The sequence below is a fragment of the Lynx canadensis genome, chromosome D1 (genome assembly GCF_007474595.2).
Source record: "Lynx canadensis isolate LIC74 chromosome D1, mLynCan4.pri.v2, whole genome shotgun sequence".
In the NCBI taxonomy this organism is placed as follows: domain Eukaryota; kingdom Metazoa; phylum Chordata; class Mammalia; order Carnivora; family Felidae; genus Lynx; species Lynx canadensis.
In genome coordinates this window covers 100,291,368-100,313,394 of record NC_044312.2, presented here as the reverse complement: position 1 = coordinate 100,313,394, position 22,027 = coordinate 100,291,368, and the positions used below count along the sequence as shown (strand labels likewise).

The following is a 22,027-nucleotide window of genomic DNA, read 5'->3' as shown; positions in this document are numbered from 1 at the left end:
CAAGTGGGGGAGGGGCAGAGAGAGAGGAAGGCAGAGAATCCAAAGCAGGCTCCAGGCTCGGCACAAACCCCAGTGCAGGGCTCGAACCCACGAACTGTGAGATCATGACCTGAGCCGAAGTCAGATACTTAACTGACCGAGCCACCCAGGTGCCCTGGAACAGGAAGCTTTTTATTTGCTGCCTGTCATCTTCTCTTTAAAGCACAGGTAAGCAAAGAAAGGGTGAGATACATCTGTGCCCTGCTTCATTATAATGTCAGTATCCAAAGGACAGAGAGACGTGAATAACCAGGTTCTTTTTGTCTCCGTGCATCATTTTGCCTCTACCATGCTAGAATGAATGGTCATTACAAGCACAGGCTGGAGTCAGCCCAGCTGTTGAATCCTACCTCTGCTACGTGTGTAACACCTCCCTACAGCACCTCTCTCAGCCACGGCTCCCTAATTCATAAAATAAGGCTAATTCCAACCATGTCACAGGTCTGTGAACACCACATAAGAGAGTGCAAGGAGGGGTGCCTGGGCGGCTCAGTCGGTTCAGCGACCAACTCTTGATTTAGGCTCAGGTCATGATCTCATGGTTCATGGGATCAAGCCCTACATTGGGCTCTGCGCTGACAGCGTGGAGCCTGTTTGGGATTCTTTCTCCCCCCTCTTTCTGTTCTTCCCGCGCTCACATGCTCGCTTTCTCTCTCTCTCTCTCTCTCTCTCACACACACACACACACACACACACACACAAAATAAAATTTAAAAGTGTAAAAAAGTAAAATAAAAAGAAGACAGTGCCAGGAAAGCATGTACACCATGTTCAGCACGTGGGGTGGGTCAGTCAACAATCATCGTTACGACGGCACACATCCGGAAGGAGGTTAGAGTCCCTGTTTTTCCTCGAGGGTAGGGACAAAGCTTTGTCTCGTACCTGGGCCTGGCACAGAGCAGGCAGGTGAGAGAGGTCAGCAAAACAATGAGTGAACTCACGGGTGTACACTTGGAGAAAACCCGGCACGCCCTTGGAACTGTTGCCAAGGAAAGGATGCACCGTGATGTTGTACAAGGTACTCGAGTTGAGCGAAGTAATGACGACCTGAGTCTCATTGACATGGAGCGTGAAGGAATCCGTCTCCCCAGTGACTTGTATCTTGTAGGTATAGACAGAGGACGACTCGTTATCATTGATTTTCCAGGTCAGGGTCATGTTTGTTGCGTTGATGTCCACAACTTCAACGTCAAACACTTGACTGGCGACTGTGAAGACAGAAGAGGTGTTAACAGTAACCAGAATGGCCAAGCCAGAGAGACAGACAGAGACAAACCATCATCAGGGCCTGTCATCCATTATAAGAAAGATTCTCAGCAATCATGCCTTCCTCTCCTACACATTTTCACCACAACATACATCAATGTATGGGGGTCCCAGCAAGTGTCAGACATCATCTTCAGTGAAGAGACAACCTGGCCAATTGCAACTGCACAGTTACCGCTTTGTTCTTCTTGTGAGTACTCTTAGAGATACGACAGGCTCTTCAAACAACAACATGGACTCTACTCATGCCCTGCCCGGGTCCTGGGGTGACCCAGAAACACTCTCAAGCATATATGCTTCCAGAATGAACCATACAGGACCCATTAAAGATCACACACTTGAGCGCAAGGCAGGTCCGGGTTCCAAGGTTAGTTCTGCATTAATGGCCAGGTAGTTCTGAGGAAAATCATGTGAGCTCAGTCTCCTCATCTGCAAAATGGGGGTAACATTCCTAACCTTGAGAAAAGATAACACAGAGCTCTAATAATCTGCCACTGGCCCATCCTACCCTCCCAATCCATGCTGTCCATCCCCTGCCTGCTCTGTGCCCTGGAAGGCTGACCCCTACATGCTGCATCACTGCGGCGGGCAGGAAGGAGGGGCCCTGCCAGAGGCCGTGGGACTGGGTTCCACCTGCAAGCAATGTGAGCAGGCGACCTGGAAGCAGAGGAGTAAGCAGTGAAGTGTTTCTCCCACAGGCCTCTGCTCGGGCTGCCTGTTCTGACAAGGCTGCCTCTTCCACTGTCCTAGCCCCCACCAGGTTCCAGAAGCACCCCTTCTTCCTCTTGCTCATCAGCCTTAGAGGTGACTTCCTACCACGACTAATCTCAGGTGTCTCAACGTGCTCTGATGATTTCCTTAACCCCATCCCACCTAACGAGATGCTTGAAAAATGCTTGGTGCGAGACATGTATTGTGTGCATGTATATACATCTAGATATGCACATATACACACACACATGCCACACAGAGAGGGTTAAAGTTACTATGATTATTACTTATCAAGTGCTAGGACAGTTCACACAAACCAGGCCATGTGTATCCATATATCTGAGAGCCTAAGATGCAATCGCTATTTTTTTTAATGTTTATTTATTTTTGAGAGAGAGGGAGAGAGAGACAGCGTGAGCAGGGGAGGGGTAGAGAGAGAGGGAGACACAGAAACTGAAGCAAGCTCCAGGCTCCAACCTGTCAGCACAGAACCCGATGCAGGACTCGAACTCAGGAACCACAAGATCATGACCTGAGCCAAAGTCAGATGCTTAACCGACTGAGCCACCCAGGTGCCCCTGCAATCACTATTTAATTCTGTTCAGACAGCTTTAAAAGCAGGGAACCAGAGGCCCACGCTAACCCACAAGACCCCTTTTAGCAAGTCAGGCAAAGGGCTCATCCTCTGGATGGAGCCAGCCCTGGGGTACATTGCTCAGCGAGGGGCCCATTCACCCTCTTGCACAAGCATCTTGTGTGTAGGACGGCCCCACCGCTGTCAAAGGCACCCCTGAAGGGCCCCTTCTTCCTCCTCCTCCTGCCCCACCCTCTAGACACCGAGCCCTCCCACCTGCCAACCTGCTGGGTCACTGAGGGTCCCCAGAAGCCAAGCGGCCCTTCCTATAGCTACATCCTCCCCTCCTCACCCACACACTGGCATCACCGGTAGAATGGGAAAGAAGAAAGGAGGGCACAAGTGGACCCTCCTTCAAGGTGGACACAGGGAAAAGCAGTAATTCTTTACAGACACAACCTGTCATAGGCATCCTGCCCAGACTGTCCAGCCCCTGCAAGTGACATGGCCAGGCTAGTAACTGCCTCTGACAGAGACACCCGACTCACGAGCATACGATCACAACTCTCTAGGAACGAAGCCGACCCCTCCAGAATTACCAGGGTCCTCGAGCTGTCACCCGCTCCTCGCACCTCTCTACCTTCGTACCTCGGGGTCCACCACCTGCACTTTCATTCATAATGTTTCCTCAGTGGACATGTCTTCCTCCCTCTCTCCCTTTATCCAAATCCTAGTCTCTCTTCAAAGCAAGTTCAAATCCTGCCTATAGAAGAGGCCTTCCCTTGGGATTTGATGCTAAGATCGTGCTCCAGCCTTCCACTGTCTAGAGCACTCAGGGGGCAGCTGCAGTGGACGGTGGCCACGTGTCACCTGTGCGGCACCCAACAGCACCAAATCCCCCCTGGGGGGAGGAAGTGCTCGTCATCCACATAGAAGCCGGAGGACCACACTCCCTTCCCCAACGCAGCCATCCAGAAATCACGAACGTGACAGCGTCTCCATCTTGGGACTCGGACTCCTGAGGGTGTTACCAGGTCCCAGCTAGTAACCAGGTGTTACTAGCCTCCCAGAGATTCCTGGATCCTAGTCTTATTTTCTGCCCTGTATCCCCCCAGCCCGCACCCCTTCTCCCTCCATTCTATGGGTCTCCGACAGCCTTTGAGAACAGATATATTTTTGGGTCAGGTAACCAGAGTGGGAGTTCGTGTTGCCTCAACCAAGTCCCTGAGGGTGACACTGGTGCAGCATTTATTCCTGAGCCCATGGGGCCTGACCATGGACTTGTCAATGCGTGGATGTCTCTCTCGATTCCCCATCTATCCTGAACTCCCCTTAGGAAGGAACCATGCATTTCTCTGCCCCCTCGTCAGCACCAATCCGACACACCTCCAAATATTGGTCAGTTTACAGAGCGGAAATACCATTAAATTATAGGTAGGAAGAGCAATGCACACATCAACAAGCTTCCACAGAAAGATCAGCATGCATTGGAGGGGAGGTCAAAAAACAAAACAAAACAAAACCCCAAAACAAGCAACAACAACAAAAAAAAACACCTCATTTTCTTACCTGAAGGGGAAAATACTTAACCAACAAATGACAAGAAGAATAGCTAATTATAAGAGAAAAATATTACACCAGCTTGTCCCACTGGCCTGGGTGCAGAGACACGAAAGGAAGACACGAGGTAGCACCTCGCATCTGCACATAGCAGCTGCCCGATACGCGTTAGTGAGCTTTTGAAAGAAAGAAGCGTCTTGGCCATGGAGTTAAGAAGAAACTCACTGGATTTGCTCTGTCCGAAATCTCTTCCAGAAAACTCCCTCTGACAACACAAGTACTTGTGAAGCAAGAGATACCGGAGAGACGAGAATCACAGAAGACCAAAGTGTGTGCTGGAAAACGAGGGCTGAAGACATTCTACAAAATTCAACATACCCGTCCTGAACGTTATGCACTGGGGCCCTCCTTCTGTGCCATCTGCTGCTTGAGAATAGACAGCGGCACAGTACTGCGTGTTGGGCACCAACCCCGTAATCAGGACTTCCGTGTCTCCGGTCAGAAGATGGTCCGAAGACAGGTCCACACGTTTGAGCTGGTATCCAGACACGGGGGCCGTGTGGTTCCGGGGTTGCTGGGAGAAGCTCTCCGTGGCGTTGGCATCTACTTCCATCACAAAAGTCAAATACATTAACTGCAACGGAAGCACATGCCTGTCCGCCCACAGCACCTTCCCCATAAGAGGACACGTCAGGCAGCACCTGCAGTTACTACACCACAAATTCTTCCCTTCCTCCCCCACAGAGAGACACATCCTCCTAGAAGGACCCTGATTTTCAGCAGCCCTTTCGCTCTCTACTTGTATCCCACGTACCACCCCCCTTCTCTTTCCAACTCGGCTGTTTTCAGCTCTTCCCCTTCTTTCAAGAAAATCGTCTCCCACCCAGCTCCAAAGGTGGTCATCTAGGGACGGCCATTGGACTCAAACCTGGCTAATCTGATCTCACTCCAGGAATTTCTCCCCTGGGCCAGACCCCTTCCGATAGGAGGTGAACTGCGGGACCTGCTGGTGGCCATTTCTCCCTGAGCTTTGGGGCAGGAGCCACTCTGAAGTCAAGGCCGATATGGAAGGAGGCAGGCGGAGGAGACGGGAGTCCCCTCATCTCTTGCTCCAGGGCCTTACTGCCCACAGCAGGAAAGCAGACATGAGCCAACAAGCTGCTTTTCTAGCCCAGGCTATTTAAAGTCTGGTTTCTGTCAGTTGTGGTCAACAATCCTAACACCCCCGTCGTAGTACTATTTCCTGAAGTGCAAAATGGGAATTAAGCACTTGTTCTTCTCAATTCACAGGGCTGCCTCTGAAAATGCTTCAAATCTGTAAATGGCTACTCCACTGCCAATGCAGAAGACATCTGCTAGCCTCGCTTGCTAAGTTTCGCTTTTCGCAACAGATGTGACAAGTTCATCCGATGGCCCTACTTGGGTTAATGCATCTAGTATTTGTTGAACCGAAAGTTTAAAGAGCTAAAGGGGCCAGCTCCTTTCCGGGATGCCAGACTCAGAAAGCTTCAGCCCCTGTTACCATTCTGAACCCCAATGATCTGACCTGTAAAATAAGAACATTTCCCTCCTTCCTCATACAGATGTGGGGTAAAACTAACAGTCTGGAGCAAAGCCCTCTAGAAATTCTAAAACTCTATACAAGTACAAGAACAATATTTCTTAAAACTATTAAGTTACTGAAAGTCAAAACCAGTATGGCACTTTTGTAACTCACCTAAGCCACTATCTGTAACCGAGGACTCTCTCCCTTCCTCATTTGATTCTGAAAGACACTGGGTGACCTTGTGTCGAACCCCTGGTGTCAGGTGTGATACGTTGACCACCAAGACTTGAGGCAACTCCTTACAACTTTCGACGCCTTCGAGGAGCATCCAGCAGGTGGCAGTGTCATTGCCATTCTTCCAGGTAATAGCAACTTGCGTCACACCCACGAAGGAAACACGAAGATCAGAAACTTGACTCGGCTCTACTTTAAAAAACACACAATGGGCATTGATGGAACAAGGTATTTGCAGTCACCTTTCATTGGGAATGACTGGGGTCACTGATGTTCCAATGTGACTCACTAAAAATACTTTTTTTATATCAGGGTCCTGTGCAAGCCCATCATTTCACAGCAGGAAATGATACAGAAAAGAATAAACCTGTAACCAAAGATTTTTAGGATCTCTGCTCTGCTCCACAACAGTTAACTGCAACAGTGATTGGAGAGTCTTTGAAACTGTCTTCAAAATTGTCAAACTGCAGGGGTGCCTAGATGGCTGAGTCGGTTCAGTGTCTCACTTTGGCTCAAGTCATGATCTCACAGTTCACGGGTTCAAGCCCCAGGTCTGGCTCTGTGCTGACAGCTCAGAGCCTGGAGCCTGCTTTAGGGTTATCTCCCTCTCTCTCTTTCTGCCCCTCCCCTGCTCACACTCTGTCCGTGTCTCTCTCTCAAAATTGAATAAAAACATTTTTAAAAATGGGTTTGTTTTTTTTATTTTAAAAAAACAACTAAGCACTTAGTCCACGACCAATAAATAGTAGCTGATGAGGAAGGCCTTGTCCCGGGGGGCTTTCAGGTGGAGTGAGGGGCTCAGCAACCAGGCTGGGTATTTCCCGCCACCTTCCCACCTCCTCTGGCCTGTGTCATCTCATCCCCATCACCATTGCCAAATTCTATCTTCTTTTTCCTCCTTCATTCTCTTCCATCTTCTCCCTGCCCTCTCCACCTGTCCCCCTCTCTTTCACGATAGAGCAAACCTCTATCGTAGGGGTTTTTTTTTGCCTCTGAAGTTGTGCTCTACGGAGCGACAAGAGTTTTTTGAGGGTACTGATGACACCCCACTCCTATGGGTCCTCTCTCCTCTCTCTCCAGTTCTTTTTCCTTATGGGGCTTCCAGGCAAGATTTTATTTAAAGAAATAGTTTCCTGGCTTGAAAAAAAAAAAAAAAAGCCTGCTGAAAACCGACGGTTTCATTTGCCTGTTCCATGTACAGAAGGTGCCATGGGCTCCAAGACATCAGGCTTCCAGGGCCTCACCAGCCAAAGAGATCACATCCCCAGATCAGAAAACCAAAAGAAGAGCTCATTTTTAAATGTTTGGTTCTTCCCAGCTTAAAAGAGCTTCTTGTCTCTTTTTTGTACTTTTGATTCTTTTCTGCTTAAAAAAAAAAAGGGAGAGAGCTAAATCTGCAGCTATAACACGTGCCTCAGGGTACTGACATCTAAGCTAAATAAAAATCTAAACCTAAGTGAGTGTCACTGGGCTATCATTTCATTTGAAACACACGCTCTTCTATAAAGCACACCAAACTTCCAGGCCCGGCAAATACTCCTGAGAATATAAACAGCATTAACTTCCCTGCCAGGCTTAAGAAAAGCCTACTAATTACAGACACCATCAAGACACATGTCTAATGGGGTCACTGCTCCCAAGTCTTAGCAGAAAAGCAAATACTAGCCAATAATAGCAAAAGATTTTTAAAAGTGGACCTACTTAAAACCTCCCAAAGCACCCAAGACCTGAATACCAAATGATCCGCATTGATCAGGTAATGATTCAGGTATCACCTGAACTCCTGGGCTTGAACCAATATGGCATCTTTTCTCCTCCCCTTCCACCATTAACGAAAACCAATCTCTCCCCCACAGGCAAGGTGAATGGACAAGGCTCTAGGATACAGGGTGAAAAGGAACGTCTCACGATCATTCCTGGGAGCTCATCTTACCTGTCACATCATTTGCGACCATGGAATCTGCCCAAGTCTTATTGACTGTTTCTGAAGTGGTGAAGGATGTGTATGAAGCTGTTGGGCTAAAGCCTGTGGTGTTATCCCCAGCTTGACCTTCACCTTCTGTGTGCGTGTACGTAGAAGCAGCTGAGTCCGTGTTTGTCCATGCTGGGGCCACACTGGTTGGACTGATGGACACAGCTTCAACGTCAGACACAAACAAGGATTCTATTTTAATATGGTTTCCCAAAAGAGGAAAGAAAAAATTATATTTAAAAAAGAAATATAACAGTCAGGACTGCTCTGCATCTCTACTTTTCAGAAGTGAATTGTGCAATCACAGAATTTCATTTCCCTCTATTTCTCCTCCTGGACTTTCTTCCCACAAACTAACTGTAGATACATTTATGTATATATGTATGTATATATATATATATATATATGTGTGTGTGTGTGTATATATATATATACACATGCATGCGTGTGTGTTAGTGAAACAGAAGGCTGCAAAACAGAGACCAAAATGACAGAGATTGGCAATGTTGGCTGTCACTTGAATACAGATTAAATCTATACAGGAGCTGATACAAAAAAAGACATTAAGATGCTAAATGAGTCTCTCGCCATTCTTAGAAAACACTGTGTGTGGAGAGGTTTTACATGGTGCAGAAGATAACTTTCTTGCCAAACCCTGATACTAGGAGGAAGCTCCGCCATTTTGGGGCACAAAGATGGCATGAGACAGAATAACATAAGGAGAAAAGAGCTGGTCTTCGAATTCAGAACTAGACATACGGGCCCACTCTGTCCCTTACCTCTGTGACCTAGAATCAGTCCCTTAAAGCCTTCCATTCTGGAGCTCCTCTATTGGCAGCTCTAATAAACTATTTTTAACATAAAGGATTATTTTTATAATATGGTAACCAAAGTCACTGGATTTGGACATTGCAAAACATCTGAGTTCAGAATCCCATCCTGTTGGTCATTAGCATGTGATTTTACTCAAAGCCCTGGGAGAACATTCTAATCATTTTAGAGCAATGGTTCACAGACTTTTTAGTTTGCATTTCATTTTTCTTTCCCATGTTCTAGGCTTCAGCTGTGATCTGGTATCGGTCACATCTACAGCCACTGAAATCTATCTCAGTAAGACACCAGGAAACTTTTCAGTGATAAACTGTGACTGATTTGAGCAGTCAGATACAGTGGTCACCCAAACTAATAAAATGGCACCTCCCACTATATACTTGCTGTACAACAGGTTTTCATTATGATTTTTAAAACGAATCACAGTTCTCTCATCTCCCCTTTGCCCCCTTTTCTCCATGCACGTAAGTTTTCTTCTTTGGCACCGATGATTCAAGGCTACACAAGGTACCTACCAGTTTATTTACCAAACCGATTAACAAGCAAGAAAAAGCAACTGCAGAGCTCTTCTCATTGTTTGTACAGACCTTGCAGAATCACTGTTATTAACTGAGATTGCCTTTATTACAAGGTTTCAGCAAGATCTGCCCCCTTGGCGTGGCACTGGAAGAACATTCTAATTATTTTATCTCTGTGGTTCACAAACTTTGGGATCTTACCAATCAGGTAAAAAAAAAAGTCCCCAAATTTTGAGGACAGACAAGAGCTACCAATTTTTATTTATGCTAAAAGGTACATTTTTTTAACTACCAAATACGGTTATATTTATTTCTTATAGAAACAAATAATGACCAAAAAAATAGTAAGGACATAATCCCAGAATATATGGTGCTTTCAACTAAATATGTTTAGCATCACTTAAATCTTACTATCATAGTCTTAGTTTTCTCATTCTACTCTAGACTAGGGAGAACTTCAATGGGCCAACACTAGTTAGCAACTGGAACTCAGCCCTCCACACGGAAGCAAAATATATAGGAGGCTACGTCTGGTTTTCCAAAGGTTACATACACCCTGTATATCACTTTTAAAAATCATGGAGCAATGTATCAGCCCCAAAAAATATGTATAGGAAAACAGCACATAAAATAAATATAAATCATACTGCATTGTGACAACAAAGTCTTTAAAAAATCACCCACAGATGTAGGCTGGGGAAAGTAAAAATCACAGAAAATAGAAAATTTTTGTCAAAGTTGCGCAAATGATTGAATTCTTTCTTTCCCGTGCTGTTTCCACACTCACCCCACTTCTAAAATAAAACTGGAAACTAAGAGTTTGAACAAATTTGCATTTTCTGTGATTTTCACATTGCTGTTAATGATGCTGTGTCCAGCAGGGGGCGATAACGAACAACACAAGAGAAGACAGGGAAGTGCTACTTACCGTCACCTGCGCACACCATCTGTAACAGAAAAAAAAAAAACGGAAGTCAGTGCATTCATTCACCACGGAAAATGCAAATCAGGAATAAAGCAGTTGAGAATTTAATGATAGGGATGGGGTGTTAACGACTACATTAAAAAAGGCCTACTGGCAGGGACTAGGGTGTGGGGACACTGAATAAGGGAACTCAGTGAAACCAGAGGTCAGTTACAAACAATGGATTAACTCAGTTATATGGAGGCCGAGCCATCCAGTGCTCTTCCCCACACATACATCCAATACTGGGGCAGCTCCCAGGTCAGCCCTCTCCCCTGCCACTGCATCATGAATTGATGCACAGGGACATAGACGCACAATCAAGATTCTCTAGGGAAGCAAAAAGGAAAGCAGGACCATAACACCCCTTCCCCACAGCCATTTTCAGGTCGCACGTACAGAATGTAAAGCCAGGTGCACAACCGAAGAAATCTACTGGGTTTGGGATTTTCCTTGTGCAAAAATTCACCTTCTTCCTTCTGTCGGTAGGTGGCGTAATTTTTTTTTTTTTTTAATTACATGGCATGCAGCTTTGGGAAGCATGAATGCTTGAAACAGAGGAACCTTCAAGATTATTCAGTTGAGTGTCTCAATCTGCCACCTTTAGATCCCCAGAGGATCCTCAAAGATACGCATCATGATCCATAAATTATTTCCCCATACTTTAAAAACCTAAAATAATTTGAAGTTGTACATCTATTGTTTAGTAAGCACACTTTTTTGGTTAACAGGATTTTTAAAAGTATGGCCCTCGTAAAGAGGAAAATAATCAAAAGGGATTCTAGTGGAAAAAATGTCCTCCAATTTCCCATCACCCTTAAATAAAACCCCAAGTCTTAACCACAGTCTACATATCCCCCATGATCTCCTCACATCCTTCTCATTGTTCCTGAGGCTGGTTCTCTCTTACAGCCTTTACACATTGATTCCTTTCTCCAAAAATACTCTGCCCCAGACCTTCCTGTGTCATGGCCTAAAATGCCACCTCATCAGGCAGTCCTTCTCCAACCAACCAGCGGAAATTAGCACCTCTCACTCTCCATCACATCACTAGTATGTTTCCTCCTTGGCAATTTACCTCAATTATCTTCAGCCTCCTCCAACGAAAATGTATGCTCCATGAGAACAGAAACCTCGTCTGTGCCCATGCCTAGAATGGTGCATACAGTAGGCACTCAGTAAATGACACTAAAGGAAAGAATGAGCCTCTTGTTTTGGAAAGGAAGTAATCCCCTAAGGCCTACAGGTAGAAAAACACTTGCCCAAGGTCCTACAGCAAGGCCAAGGCGGGACACGGCCAGGAGCCTAAGCACTCAACCCAACCCAAAGGAAATATCCTTCGGGCTTACCAAATGGGGAAGGCAAAGACAACATTCACTTTCATCTCACGGGTTAGGCAGATGCAAAAAAAGATCTGCTCGCCACCCTATCTTCCAGGGGCCCAGGCACCAATCCCCAAAGGCAGCGGAGTCTTCCTCCTCATTCCTCACACCCCACGAAATTCAGGGCCCACACCCTGTTGCTTCTCCTTTCCTACCCACCCACACACCGCCCCCCCATGCTTTCCATTTCCACCCCCACCCTACCCCCTCAAGCCCCTCTTCGTCTCAGGCCTACACTCTTTCAGCTCATCTTCCTGCCTCCAGCCCCTGCCGACCATCCATGCCAGGCATCAATCCACTAGTCCCTGGATGGACCACAGGAGAGAGAAAGATGAGGAGCAGTTTGCTAAGCAAGTCAGCACAGGCAGCAAGCTTTTTCTTTTCTTTTTTTCCACCCAGCAGTTGGAAAACATAAACTACCTGACCTCAAGACCCTAAAATGGCCTGTCCCGGCCCTCTGCAGTGTTATTATCTCTTCATATCTTCATATATGCCTCTACATGTTGTATCCTGAACTGGGATTCATGCAGTCAACCATCCACCCAAACAGCGCCTACAAACATTGACGATCGGGGCCTGGTCTCTAACTGCTTTTAGGAAAGCAAGGGGAATAAGACATGTCTGTAAATAAGTCCTTCAAGGTAGAGTAGAAAGTACTGACAGGTCATTGACTAAGTAATTCTCAAGCGCCTGCAGGTGCCAAGTGCAGTGTAAAGCCCCAGAGCTAAGACAGACAGACAGACAGACAGACAGACAGCCTCTGTGCCCTGCGGGGCTCACGGCTGAGAGAGACCGTTGAATCAAATGACAGGACAGACGGAAGGTGCCCCTAAGGTAGGTACCATTCGCAGAAGGAAGTCAGAGGAGGGCGTACACGGAAGGCCAAAGTCAGAGGAGGGCGTACACAGAAGGCAAAGAGTGTCTGTGCCTTTCGATCTGTGTCCTATACAGCCCTAGACTCAGTAAACGTTGACTGGCTGATGATCATTACATGGGACAAACAGCTCTGAGTTCTAGAGGTGAAAGGGCAAGGGTCACCATCAATATGCACAGAGCCTGACTTGTCAGGCACTGTTCAAGTGCTTTCAGACATTAACTCACTCAATCCTCCCAATAACCCTAAATGTAGGAGCAGGTCCCTCGTGGGCCAGTGAGCTGCAGCGTCTGGATTTGAACCCAGGCAGTCTGACTCACGGGCCATGTCCTTAACCACCGGCCACCCTGCCTCCCGATGTAAAGCAACTGGTGAGAAATATACCAGGACTTAGGGAAGGTTTAAATATCAATTTCAAAAGCTATCAACGTCAAAACCTTTCTTCCTTCTACCCTCCAAAAACTCCAGCAAGCGAAGTGAAGAGTGTTCCTGACAAATCGGGGTACAGTTTCTCCCGGCAGCCCCCCTCAATGTGCCGCACAAACACACCAGCCGTGTCTCTTCACGGCTCAGCGTGACACGATCACACGGCTTCCATCTTCCCTGGCCTCACTCCCCCTTCTTTTCCTTCATCTTGACCTCACTGGGCCTGACTTCCTAAATAAAGCGTCAACACTTCAATCCTTTCCTCAGGACCCAGGGGTCCTAAAAAGCCCAGACTAAAACATGAGACAAAGGGACACAAGAGAAGTCATTAGGGGGCTTCCGAGGGAAAAGCTTGCTCACTAAGAAGAAGGAATTACATGGAAGAAAACGCCATCCTAGTTTGCCGCACTTCATCGGATCTGCCCGTGATGCCTGGAGCTGCTACAGCCTCGGTGTGACAAGGAGGGGAGAAATCGCCTACCTGCTGAGGATGGCTGATGAGGAGAAAGGGGCAAACACCGGGATCCTCGTGCTACTAAATCAACCCATCGTACACTTGTCCTACCGCGAGCCTTCTTGCCTAGGGAGATGCAACCCCCCTTTCATTTGGGGTTGTCTAATATTTAAAACCAAAAGAACACTGGTTGGCACAATAACAACAAAGGTAGCTAGTTTTCGCGTGAACCCTCATTTTTACAGATGAAGAAATTGAAAGGCCAATGATCTGTCGTCCAGCGTCACAGAGCTGGTCAGGGAGAAGTAAAACCAGGATGTAAGCCCCGGTCTGCTGGACCCCTAAACTTTTGCACTGATCACAGGAGAGAAAGACCCTTACAAACAACACCCCCACAAGACACCTGGCATGGGAGAAACTTTGTGATTAGTTTTTAAAAGAATACAATCCAGGCGCCTGGGTGGCTCAGTCAGTTAAGCGTCTGACTCTTGACCTTGGCTCAGGTCGTGATCTCACCATTGTGAGATTGGGCTCCACACTGAACATGGAGGCTGCTTAAGATTCTCTCTCTCCCTCTACCCCTCTCCCCTGCTCATATGTTCGCTCACTCTCTCTCAAATAAAATAAAATAAAATAAAATAAAATAAAATAAAATAAAATAAAACAATACAATCAACAGAAAACTCATCCTTCTAAAATTAGCTCCAAGCCTACTTGTACCAGGAGGTGAAACAGGTTCACACACCAACCATGAAAGTTAACTGCAGAAAAGAGGAAGCTGGGGACAACTTCCCAGAAGTACCAGCTAAACACAATGAGAGTAACCTCTGCTCCTTCCCTTTCTAAGAGGATCCAGAAGAACTCTAGTGATTACTAATCAAGAAGGCATCCACAGAAATCATCCTGTATTCAAATGCCCTTCCACAACTGCTCCCTAACCCAGCGACCCTAAATCCTGATAGAAAAAGAAGGAAGCTTTCCATTTTACTGAATCCCCAAAACAACCCTATAAAATAGAAATTATACTCCCCACTTTACAGATGGGGACACAAGGGCTCAGAGTACACAACCCGAGGTCACACAACTGAGTTTCCCGGCTGGTGTCACTTGCCCCAGGCACAGGAAGGAGAGATGAAAACAGGTGCTTGAGGCTGGAGATAAAACTCTCTTCTCCTCCCTACCTCCCCCAGGGGCAGAAACTGAGCTAGATTTAGCGTGCATGGCCAAGCCTGGTGCCAGCGGCACATCAGACTCCAATGTTTGTCCCCTTCTCATCCGAGGCTCCCAGGCGTCTCCCTCCTAGCTTCAGCAGACCCATCCATGAAAGGGTTATGAGTGAGCCTGCCCTGTGGCTAGGACTCAGGGGATGCCAGAAGTCACAGCCCCTGAACCCAAGCTGAATGAGGGAGTAGAGCTTCCATCAAAAGGAGTGGGTGTCACAGCAGCACTATTCACAATAGCCAAGGTGGAGGACAACCTAATGTCCATTGACAGATGAATGGATAAGCCACATGCTGTACAGCCATACAAGGGAATACCATTCAGCCATAAAAAGGAGTGAAATTCTGGTACATGCTACAACGTGGATAAACCTCAGAAACATTATGCTACATGAAATTGAAGCCAGACATAGAGGCCCATATGTTGATTTCACTTACAGGAAATGTCCAGAAAAGGGAAATCCATAGAAACAGGCTGTGAGAAGACCAGTAGTCGCCAGGGGCTAGCAAGAGGGAAAAGGAAGCATGACTGCTAACGGGTACAGGGTCACCTTTCGGGTAATAAAAATGTTTGGAACTACATAAAGGTGGTGGTTGCACAACACGCTGAATGTACTAAGTGCCCCTGAACTATACTCTTCTAAATGGTTCATTTTATGTTACGTGAATTTCATCTCAATTTTTTTTTAAGATAGTAGGAAGGTAACTTTGTATGATCAAGTTCAGCCACTAGAAGGAAGAAGGGAAAGAAAGCTTCCTGAAGGAAGAGGCGGGAGGTGGGAGAGAAGAGGACGGTAATAAATAGGGAGGTTTTGGAAAGAAGATTTGGGAAATTAGAAAAGGGAGAAAAGGGGGCACCTGGGTGGCTCAGTCAGTTGAGCATCTGATTCTTGATTTCTGCTCAGGTCATGATCTCAGGGTTGTAGGACTAAGCCCCGAGTTGGGGTTCCCGCTAAGTGTGGAGCCTGCTTAAGATTCTTTCTCTTTCCCTCTCTCTCTCAAAAAAAAGAAATGAAATGAAATGAAATGAAATGAAATGAAATGAAATGAAATGAAATGAAAAATGAGAAGAAAAAGGAAAAAGAAAGAAAAGAAAAGAAAAGAAAAGAAAAGAAAAGAAAAGAAAAGGAAAAGAAAAAAGAAAAGAAGAAAAGGGAGAAAGCACCATGAACTGGAAATTAGAAAGCTGAGCTGGGCAAAACTGCCTGACCGAAGGCGCTCTGGGCAACCTCCACTTTCGCATTCTGAGGATAAAAAGGAAGGAACTCGAGTTTCCTGGACACCTACTGTGTGCCAGGCACTGAGGTGTGCTTTCTACATCCCTTGTCTGAGCAGAGTCATGGAATCACAGTTAAAAGCTTAGGATCTGGAATCAGATTGCCCGGGGGGAAATCATTCAGTTTCACCATTTACTGGTTCTGTGACTTTGGGCAGGGACCTTAACCTCTCTGTCCCTCCGGGGCTACATCTGTAAACAGGGATGATAATCATGCCTGCCTTGTAGTAAGGATGAAAGTAAGTGATGTCTTCAACAGCTATTGCTATCACCATCATCTTTAAATCTTCAGAGCAACTCTGCAAGGTACTTTCATCCCCATTTTACAGATGACAACACCAAGGCTCAGATCCTACTGACAAAACCAACGGGCAATCTGAAACTCATATCTGCAAAGCATTTAAATGAATGAGCAACAGCTCAGTTACAGAGGTAGGCACTGAGGCCCAGAGGTAGAGAGCGGCTTACTCAAGGACACATAGCCAGTGAGGAAGCACCAAAACCCGAACGCAGGTCTTGATTTCTACCTCAACCTCAACCACTTTCACTAAGCTTCCCCAACCCCTTCTCTCCTGGGATGTAGACACAGATGGAGTACTCATAGCTCACCCTCCTCTCTCACTACTCCTCTGCAAAATCCCCCATACAGATGACCCAAGACTTCTGCAGGCCCCCATGGCTGGGCAAATGAAGCAATCACTGAGATGAGAGATTAGGCTCACTGATTTAAGAGGAAGACATATGGACATACAAAAAAAAAAAAAAAAAAGAGTATGATACTATCTTCAATTCTGCCACAGACTTCAAAGTCTGCTGACCTCGACTCCCCAGGCTCAGTAGAAACCTACTGGTCAACCAGATGGCTGGTATTAACTGACCATCCTACACTGAATAGCAGAGTCACCTCCAGACTCTTTTCCGAGAAGCAGACCGGCTGTTGAGCCTTCCAGCCTTATTCATCACTCCCCTCCCCGAATGTGTTCCTGTTTCACTTTGGTTATGCCGATGTGATGAGCCAAACAAAGTTCTCGTTCTCTCTGGAAACTACCACCGGTCCTGAAACTATAGTTCCAGGCATAAGGATCCTCTTCCAGGACCCCCGGAAGACTAAACTATTAACATTGCCCTCAATGCCAACACAACGCAGCCAAAGCTGCAGCCATTACATCAGTGGTCCACTCTGAACAGTGGATTCTTTCTACTCAACACCTAAATCACAGGATGTCATTAGCTGCATTTACCTAAAACTTTGAAATTCTCCCCAGCTCCTCTACATATAAATTTTACTCCTACATTCACAGCAAAGCACACACATATGGTTTCTCTTCTCTCCAAGTCTCCCTGTAAATGCCCCACTAAACCTGTCTCCCAGGCTATAACCAGAATAACCTGACCCCTCCCTCCCTTCGCCCTCCACCGGTACACTCAGTAGCCAGGTCCTAAAGATGCTTCCTCGCCCAAAGCATCTTGACTTCCCCCCTTCCATACTGTGGCCACCATAAACCAAATCCTCTTAACCCCAAGCCCTAAATAACAGAAGCAGCCTCCTCCTAGGGCTCAGAAAAACTCAGGCCATATTCATTTTTTGAAGTGCTCGGTATACACTTTCAAAAATTTTAAAAGTGCCAGAAGAGGGTAATATCTGTTGCAGTATATTTTCCCTTCAATCCTGTCAGAGCGTCACTGTGACTCTACCCATAATCCCTCATTTGGAGGATAAAAGGCCAACACCTAAATCAAGGCCCTTTGTGATGAACACCAGAGGTGACAGCCAGGCCCTATTTCTTCATCCACACCCCTGGCTGCCCCTCCTCTAGCCTCTCCCTACAACGCACGCACGGTGAAAAATAAATAGAACCACTACATTATTCTTTCTAAAACATGCTAATATTCACCAGGATCCTGAAAGGGACAAATGGGCACACTCAACCGGGGTGGGGGTGGGGGGGACTGAACACAGTTTAAGAGTCTCTTTACAAGAGTGGGGGTGGGGGTAAGTGGAGCCAATAAGGGATGGGCAAGAATCCTAAGGCAGCAGCAATGGGGAAAGAAAGGAAAAGGGTTGAGGGACTGCCCCTCCCCCATCTCTATCTGGGAGAAGTCAAGGGCATCCACTGACGGTAGCCCATGGAGGTCAGCCTCCTCCCAGTGGCAGGGAAGGTGGAGATGAGCAGGCAAGGGTCTGCAGGGGTGCACAAACGATCCACACCACAGGGCTCATGTCCCCTCACCTCTGAGAGCCTGTGACTATGGTGAGCACAGCCCAGCATGGTGACCAAGAGGTTTAGGTGCAACTGCCCCCAACAGTCATGAATGGGGAGTGGGGGGGGGAGGTCTAACGGTCTCACCAAACCATCCAGTTCATCACTTTTAAATAGTGGAAGGATATACACAACACAGATCCCACATCTGAGATCTCCCTGAGGCTCAAACAAAACAAGGATTCTGGATTCCCAGCCTAAGAGCTGTCTTATACCTCACCTAACCCCTGAAGCTGCCACCTGTCAGCTCCCTTGATGACCTTCTCCCTTGATGACCTTCAGGAAAGCTCCAGCCCCCAGCTGCCTCCAGATTCTGAGCCCCTTTCAGTCCTTGCTGCCCAGGCCTTCCCCCCACCCCTAACCCACCCTGCCCCAGACCCTGCACCGCAACAAGATACCGAGGGCACTTAAGGCGGTTCCGACTCTCCAAACAAAAGAGGCAGGAAAGCACGTGACAGTGCAATGTGGAGCCACCCCACTAACCAGGCAGGGGGTGCCCAAGGACACTGTGAACTTGGGTCTGAAGGGGCTTGAGGGCGATGTGTCAGGGAAGAGTGGTAGAAACACCACCTAAAGAGGGACTCCCTGCAGGTACTTAATGCTGGTTGACTCTACTTGTTAGGATACTGATTGAGCTCTCAACTAGCCTTACAGCAATCCCAGGAGGCACTAACGGTGTTCATCCCCATTTTCCAGATGGAGAAACTAAGCCCTGGAAAACTGAAGGTCCTGATCCAACATCTTAACAGCTAGTAAGCCTAAGATTCTAGCCCGGGTCTACCTGACTTGGAAGTTCTGTACCTTAACCCCTCCCAGGAGCACTCAGTTGGCTTGTCCCTGAGCAAGTCTCCACTGAGACTATGGAACCCAAGTGACTCCAGGGCCGCCGGCCACGAACCCCTGCCTGCCAAGGGTGTTGGGGACAGGTTCTAGCAACGCATTTAAACGGACTCCATTAAGAAGGCTTCTGCACTGCTCTCGAAAAGAGCAGAGTCTGAGGGTAAATTCACAGAGCAGCCTGGATTTTAGCAAGTGACAAATCTTCAGGTTTTCCATTATACACGTTTAGTTTTTAGGGATGGATAATAAGTGGCTGAATAACACAATGGGTAACAATAGACTCTTTATCCTTCTAAAACCAAGCCCACGCACCATATGACAATAGTTATTTTTACCCACTGACGTAATTAACTAAAATGTGAACTGCTTCAAGCAATTTTTTAAATCAAACAGCATTTTATGGGATTTGGTGCATGCAGGGATCTCAATTCTGAAAGGCCATCATTCTTGCTAACTCTCATTTATCTCCCTGGTGAAAATCACCCCCAACAGCGCACTATAAAACTGGTCCCTGAAAGGTACATCATTGATCATGAAAATGGTCGATGGGATGGGCTCTCCCTCTGAACCCAGAAGCCAGGCAGTAAACATCTTTATGGGAAACTCCCCAGAAGACAAGTGTGGCGTTGGGAGGTGGCATGCATGCTGGGCATCCGTTTCCACCCTGGAGTCCAAAAGGCAAGGGACAGGCAGCATGGCAAAGGCGAGAAGGAGCTGGCTTACTCTGCCTCCTTTGCAAATAGGTGACTCTCTGAACTTGATGCTGTCATTGAAAGGGATTGCAGAGAAGGGTCAGCAAAATCCAGAAGCCTGTGTCCCAGAAAAGCCAGGTGTGGTTCCGATGGAAGGGATGGGCACCAACCAGCTTGCATAGACCAGCTGGCTCATCTCTTCCCTCCTGGGACAGCTGGAGGCATGATGAACTCTTCCAGTTGCACAGAACACAAAGTAACCAGAGGGGCTATTTTGGTGAGGCTATGTGAACTTTGAGAGGCAGAGCTGAGGAAATCCCAGGCCAGAAGTTTCCATGGGTATTTTTAGCAGCAGAACTATTATTTCGAGAGGAATCTTCTGAAGAACTACATGTATAAAGTCTCACATTTCACACATATCTAAATATATACATGTATATGTACATATATGTATACTTGGATGGAAGCAATGTTTTGTTATGTATTTATTTTAAAGTTCAAGGTATCTTATTTTAATGAAACACTTACGGAACCCCCTGATGGAACTCAAGGAACACGGTTTGAAAACACTCGTTTTCAAACTTTGACTTTACGAAGGGAGAAAGTAAGTCCCAGAATGGTTCAGCAACTGGACTCAGATCACCCAGCACAGAGGCTAAAGCACAAATCTGTAGACTCCTTGCAAGGGTTCATCTCCTCATCTCAAGGGAAGGTGAGAGTGCAAGCTCCAAACCCCTGTCTGAACCCCTTCTCCACGTTGTATGATACATCTGAAGGGCCTAAATGGGAGCGTCATTGTCCAAATCCAGCCCGCTGACGTGTTTTACTCAATCCACAGTGTTCTGTTTTGTTTCGTTTAATTTATGTCCCTTAGAACACGGCTCTGTTTTTCCCCATTGGGCTTTCCAACTTTATTGATAACCGACAAATAAAAATTGTATATATAGAAGGTACAAAGTGTGAAAATTAGGAGTCCTGGCATTTTTTAAATCCTAATTTTTAGCTTCTAAAAAAAAAAATAATAATAAGATCTGGCTTTCTTACCCGGTCACATTGAAGCAATTAACTGGATCTGAGTGTCAGCTTCCCCTTTTGGTGGGTTAAGTCCTACGAATTCACCACACTCCCAACCAGCATCACCTCAATGCTGAGGGCAAATACTAGTTGCCAAGCAACACGGTACCCAATCTGTGGCTTTTTTCTATCAAACGTGAGCATATGAAAGATCAAGAAGCAGTGTGATTTTTCATTATTCGGCCCATTCCATTTATTTACCTTCCCAACTACCCCTGAAAACATGTGAGTTTCTAACTATTGATCAAAGGGCATCTTGCAAAATTCATGGGTTGCAATTATTAAAGACCTGTTTACTTTGTAAGTTTCTCTCTCAGGAAGAGATCTCTGGCCAATGCCAGATGTGAATTATGTACATGTTGTGAATGTAAAATGCACCAGTTTGCCTGCCCCTAAATTCTCTGCTCACCCCGGCTCAACCTACCTCCCAATGCCACCACCACCTCCAAAAAGACACAAAAACCAGGGTGGAGAGTTCTGATCCTTCATTAAAGACTTTAATTTCCTACTTTTACATCTGAATAATAAAACCACTCCAAAACTCCCACCAATTCCTCCCTGCACTGCCCATCCACCTTAGGGTGTAGACAAAAATAGCTAATAGCCACCACTCACCAAGCGCTTGCGATGGTCAGGCTAGTTCCTCATGGAATCCTTCCTTCCTCACCCCACCCAGCTGGGTGTATCTATAATCTACGCCTTCCTGACTCCCCAGCCTCCCACATCCCTCCCACTTCCTCCTAGAAGAGGACCAAACATCAGGACACCAGGTTCCAGCTTCCACCTTCACAAGCCTTGCCTTCAGCTGACCACGAAAAGCTAAGGGGTCTTTCATGACCTATTCACTCTGGCCAAAAAGCCACAGGGCCAGTGGTGATTTCCACAGACCCAGATGCTTTTCACGCCCTCTCAGAACCATACTGAAGTAACTCTGTGTTCTTCCAAGGCTTTGCAAACAGAGGTTTCCACGAGCCAAACCACCACCCCACTGATCCCCCCACCGCATGGTGGCATTGAGGGGGAGAGAGAACTGGGTGTGGTCAAAAATCAACAGGACATGGCATCAGGTTCGGATGTGAAGCCTGGCAACCACCACATCTTAGCCAAGGAGCCTTAAGGCCACACTCCTTGAATTCTTTCACCTGTAAGTTACCAGCTACTCTGTAGGTTTGATGTGGAGAATGAAGGGCACTTAGTAGGTCCTCTATACACAGCAACAAACGTCAGTCCTTGAGAGGTGGGACAGCACAGTGACGTGCTTCTGGAGTCCAACCCTACTGACTGCGTGAACCTGAGGGAGACACTCGTCCCCT

The 22,027-nt window shown here is 46.8% G+C and overlaps 1 protein-coding gene across 7 annotated transcripts in view; it reads right to left on the bottom strand.

Annotated features, from left to right (window-relative positions):
• The window catches only part of PTPRJ (protein tyrosine phosphatase receptor type J), a 173,234-nt gene that overhangs the window by 43,734 nt on the left and 107,473 nt on the right, over positions 1 to 22,027 (bottom strand). For 2 of the 7 annotated variants that reach the window (XM_030333584.1, XM_030333586.1), the window contains 5 exons: positions 10,180 to 10,198; positions 7,864 to 8,094; positions 5,868 to 6,119; positions 4,529 to 4,756; positions 981 to 1,247 (listed from right to left, as the gene is read on the bottom strand). In XM_030333584.1, the coding sequence (XP_030189444.1) occupies positions 981 to 1,247; positions 4,529 to 4,756; positions 5,868 to 6,119; positions 7,864 to 8,094; positions 10,180 to 10,198 (997 nt within the window). Of the gene's footprint in view, positions 1 to 980; positions 1,248 to 4,528; positions 4,757 to 5,867; positions 6,120 to 7,863; positions 8,095 to 10,179; positions 10,199 to 17,236; positions 17,244 to 22,027 lie in introns of all 7 variants that reach the window. The other 5 variants (XM_030333585.1, XM_030333588.1, XM_030333589.1 and 2 more) reach the window with 4 other exon arrangements.